Source organism: Myotis brandtii, unplaced genomic scaffold (genome assembly GCF_000412655.1).
Source record: "Myotis brandtii unplaced genomic scaffold, ASM41265v1 scaffold988, whole genome shotgun sequence".
In the NCBI taxonomy this organism is placed as follows: Eukaryota; Metazoa; Chordata; class Mammalia; order Chiroptera; family Vespertilionidae; genus Myotis; species Myotis brandtii.
In genome coordinates this window covers 172,725-176,514 of record NW_005372109.1, presented here as the reverse complement: position 1 = coordinate 176,514, position 3,790 = coordinate 172,725, and the positions used below count along the sequence as shown (strand labels likewise).

The window sequence follows — 3,790 nt, the reverse complement described above, 5'->3', positions numbered from 1 at the left end:
TGGCCCTGCACAGCCTGTGGGTGGCGGGGAGCACCTGGGCGCTGCGGGGGGCCCCTCTGCCCGCCCTGGGGCACCTCCGCCTGGCGAGAATGGCCACAGTGCTGCACCCCTCCCCGTAGCCACTGTGGCTTTGCAGGCACGTGAGTGATCCAGGCCAAACTGCCCACCTGTGGGATCACGAGCAAAGTAAACATCTTAAGTCCCTAAGTTTGTGATGATTCAGAAATTTCCTTGAATCTCATTCAAGTAGTGCTTGGGCAGCAACATAAACTCCGGAGAAAAGGGGTGTATAGGCTAAGGAATGGCTCCCCCAAACATCCAGGTCCTAACCCCTGAGTGTGGCCTCATACGGCAACATGAACTTTGTAGATGTGATTCCAGGAAGGATCTTGAGAAAGGGGGTGTGTGTAGACGGGATTTTCTAGACGAGTCCTAATTGTAATCGCAAGTACTGTATCTTTTTATTTATTTTTTTAAAAAAGATATTTTATTGATTTTTTTACAGAGAGGAAGGGAGAGGGATAGAGAGTTAGAAACATCGATGAGAGAGAAGCATCGATCAGCTGCCTCCGGGGGGTGGGGCATCTGTCCCCATGGAGGTGTGGGGGCAGGGGACTGGGTCTCTCGCCAGCGCCAGCAGGGTCTGGCCCACCCCTTCAAGCCCTCCTCCCTCCCTCCCAGGTGTGGTGTTTCCCTACCAGCCCCGCAAGAAAATATTTCTTTATTGATTTCAGAGAGGAAGGGAGAGGAAGAGAGAGATAGAAACATCAATGATGAGAGGGAATCATTGATCGGCTGCCTCCTGCATGCTCCCCACTGGGGACCGAGCCTGCAACCCAGGCATGTGCCCTCGACTGAAACCGGCTAGGGCAGTACTGTATCTTTTTTTTTTTTTTTAAATGTTTTTTTATTGCCTTAGCTGCTTTGGCTCAGTGTATAGAGCATTGGCCTGCGGACTGAAGGGTCCCGGGTTCGATTCCAGTCAAGGGCACATGCCCAGGTTGCAGGCTCGATCCCCAGTGGGGGTTGTGCAGGGGGCAGCTGATCAATGATTCTCTCTCATCATTGATGTTTTTTTCTTTCTTTTAATAAAGATTCTATTTATTTATTTATTTAATCCTCACCTGAGGATATTTTTCCATTGATTTTTAGAGAGTGGAAGAGAGAGGGAAAGACAGAAACACATTGATTGGTTGCCTCCTGCATGTGCCCTGACCAGGGCCCGGCCGGGAAGGAGCCTGCAACCAAGGTATGTGCCCTTGACTGGAATCAAACCTGGGATTCTTTGGTCCACAGTCCAACGCTCTATCCACTGAGCCAAACCAGCTAGGGCCATCATTGATGTTTCTATCTCTCTCTCCCTCTCCCTTCCTCTATATCAATAAAAATATATTAAAAAATGTATTGTTATTGATTTCAGAGAGAAAGGGAGAGGGAAAGAGAGATGGAAACATCGATGATGAGAGTTTGAGGGCTTTGACGCAGCTGTTCATACCAATCATTTGTTTATTTATTCATCAGGCATTGCCTGAGTGCCCACAATGGGCTGGGGCCTGGACTAGGCTCTGGGCATCACAAACAGAGTGTTTGTTTCATGGGAAGACAGAAGCTGACTCAGCGCTATACCCCAGGCATCTAGAAAAGTGCCTGGCACATAGTAGGTGCTCACTAAACAACTGAGCCAGCGGGAGACTCTGACTAGTCCAGCCCAGGGGGGGTGCCCACCCAGGGTGCAGTTAGGGGAGCGTTGGGGGAGTATAGATATGACAGGAGGGACCCCAGCCCATAGCAGGTGGGGTGAAGCTCTGAGAGAGTGAGGACTGGGCAGGTGCCCCCCAAAATGTCTAAGTAGGTGCCCACAGCAACCGAGGTACAAGCTCTTGACTGGAGCCGAATCCAGGACCCTTCAGTGTGCAGGCCGACACTCTAACCACTGAGCAACCGGCTAGGACATTACCCCCATTTTACAGATCAGTAAACTGAGGCACAGAGAGGTCAGAGCCCATGGGGCTCCCTGGGCTTAGAGAGTAGACAGATCTCTGGGGTCTGGGTAGTGATGTCTGGACTGGTGGACGGAGCTGCAGGTCCGGCTGTCTCCTCCGCTGCCCGGCCCTCACACCCCACTTTCCCACAGGGCGGGTGTACTACCTGGAGCACCCCGAGAAGCTGACACTCTCAGAGGCCAAGGCGGCCTGCCGGGAAGACGGCGCCCAGATCGCCAAGGTGGGCCAGCTCTTTGCCGCCTGGAAGTTCCGCGGCCTGGACCGCTGCGATGCCGGCTGGCTGGCAGATGGCAGCGCCCGCTACCCCGTGGCTCACCCACGTCCCACCTGCGGGCCCCTGGAGCCCGGGGTCCGAAGCTTCGGCTTCCCAGACCCGCAGAGCCGCAAGTATGGCGTCTACTGTTACCGTCCTCCTCGCTAGAGCCGGCCACAGCTCTGTGCCTGCCTGGCCCTTCCCCCCACCCCCCTCACGGCTGTATTTACTAAGTGGATCATGTTCCCTATTGTTTTTATACTTCTCAACTTAAATAAAAAAAAATATATATTTTTATTGATTTCAGAGAGGAAGAGAGAGAAACATCAATGATGAGAGAGAATCATGGATCGGCTGCCTCCTGCACGCCCCCTACTGGGGACCCAGCCTGCAACCCGGGCATGTGCCCTGACCAGGAATTGAACCGTGACTTCCTGGTTCCTGGGTCAACACTCAACCAACTGAGCCACGCTGGCTGGGCTCAACTTAAATTAAAAAAAAAAATTACTGTTTTTGTAAAGCCAACAGATCCCCAATCCTCCCTTTGCTCAGGTGGACACCCCAAGGCTCCCCGTACCCCTTTTCTCTGGGACATTTGAGGTCCATGGCTCATGAGGACTCTGATGCCCAGAGTGGGCAGTGACGCGGGGACCAGGGCGTGGTGGCTGCCGCTCTCCCTCCGCCTCAGCCTGGGGGGTAGGGGGAGCACTCAGGGGCTCCGAGCTGGGCTTTGACCCTTGCAGCCTCCTGTCCCTGTGAGGGGCTAGGGCTGGACGGGGCCCCAGGCTCCCGAGTGAGGTCCCAGGGAAGGGAGCGATGCCCCCCCCAACCCCTCTCTCAGTTCAGAGTCTGTGTTTTGTTCTCATTTCCCCCCAATTTGGTGTGTGTGTTTTTGGGGACAATGAATGGTGCTGACCCCCTCCTCCAGCCCAGCCCTCCTCTGTCCCGCTCTGCATCACGGTCTACACATTCCACCAACCGGCTCCTCCATGGGAACAAAGTGTGACATCGAAGGACCAACTATGGGCGCGGCCGGCGTGGCCGGCGTGGCTCAGTGGTTGAGTGTCAGCCTATGAACCAGGCAGGAGGTCACAGTTCGATTCCCCGTTAGGGCACATGCCTGGGTTGGGGGCTTGATCCCCAGTGGGGTGCATGCAAGAGGCAGCTGATCCATGATTCTCTCTCATCACTGATGTTTCTCTCTCTCCCTCTCCCTTCCTCTCTGAAATCAATAAAAAATAAAAATAAATCCTTTAAAAAGAAAAATAGGACCGTCTCTCTCCCTCTCTCTCTCGCACACACACACACACACTCTCTCTCTCTCTCCATCCACCCACCCACCTGTACTCTTGCAAAATTAAAGCACAGCAGGGCGACTGTCCCAGGCTCTCTGAACAGATAGGATTCCCACCCATTTGGGGTTATTTATTTTTTAAAAATATATTTTATTGATTTTTTTATAGAGAGGAAGTGAGAGGGATAGAGAGTTAGAAACATCATTGAGAGAAGCATCGATCAGCTGCCTCCTGCACAC

At 53.2% G+C, this 3,790-nt stretch overlaps 2 protein-coding genes across 2 annotated transcripts in view; one reads left to right on the top strand and one right to left on the bottom strand.

The window, feature by feature from the left end:
* The window catches only part of HAPLN3 (hyaluronan and proteoglycan link protein 3), an 8,025-nt gene extending 5,472 nt beyond the window's left edge, over positions 1-2,553 (top strand). Inside the window, exon 2 of the mRNA XM_014533555.1 lies at positions 2,135-2,553. Within this exon, the coding sequence (XP_014389041.1) occupies positions 2,135-2,424 (290 nt within the window). The 3' untranslated portion in view covers positions 2,425-2,553. The remainder of the gene's footprint in view (positions 1-2,134) is intronic.
* Positions 2,554-2,804: 251 nt separating this feature from the next.
* Positions 2,805-3,790, bottom strand: part of ACAN (aggrecan) — a 38,892-nt gene continuing 37,906 nt past the window's right edge. The window contains exon 17 of the mRNA XM_014533553.1: positions 2,805-2,945. Within this exon, the coding sequence (XP_014389039.1) occupies positions 2,805-2,945 (141 nt within the window). The remainder of the gene's footprint in view (positions 2,946-3,790) is intronic.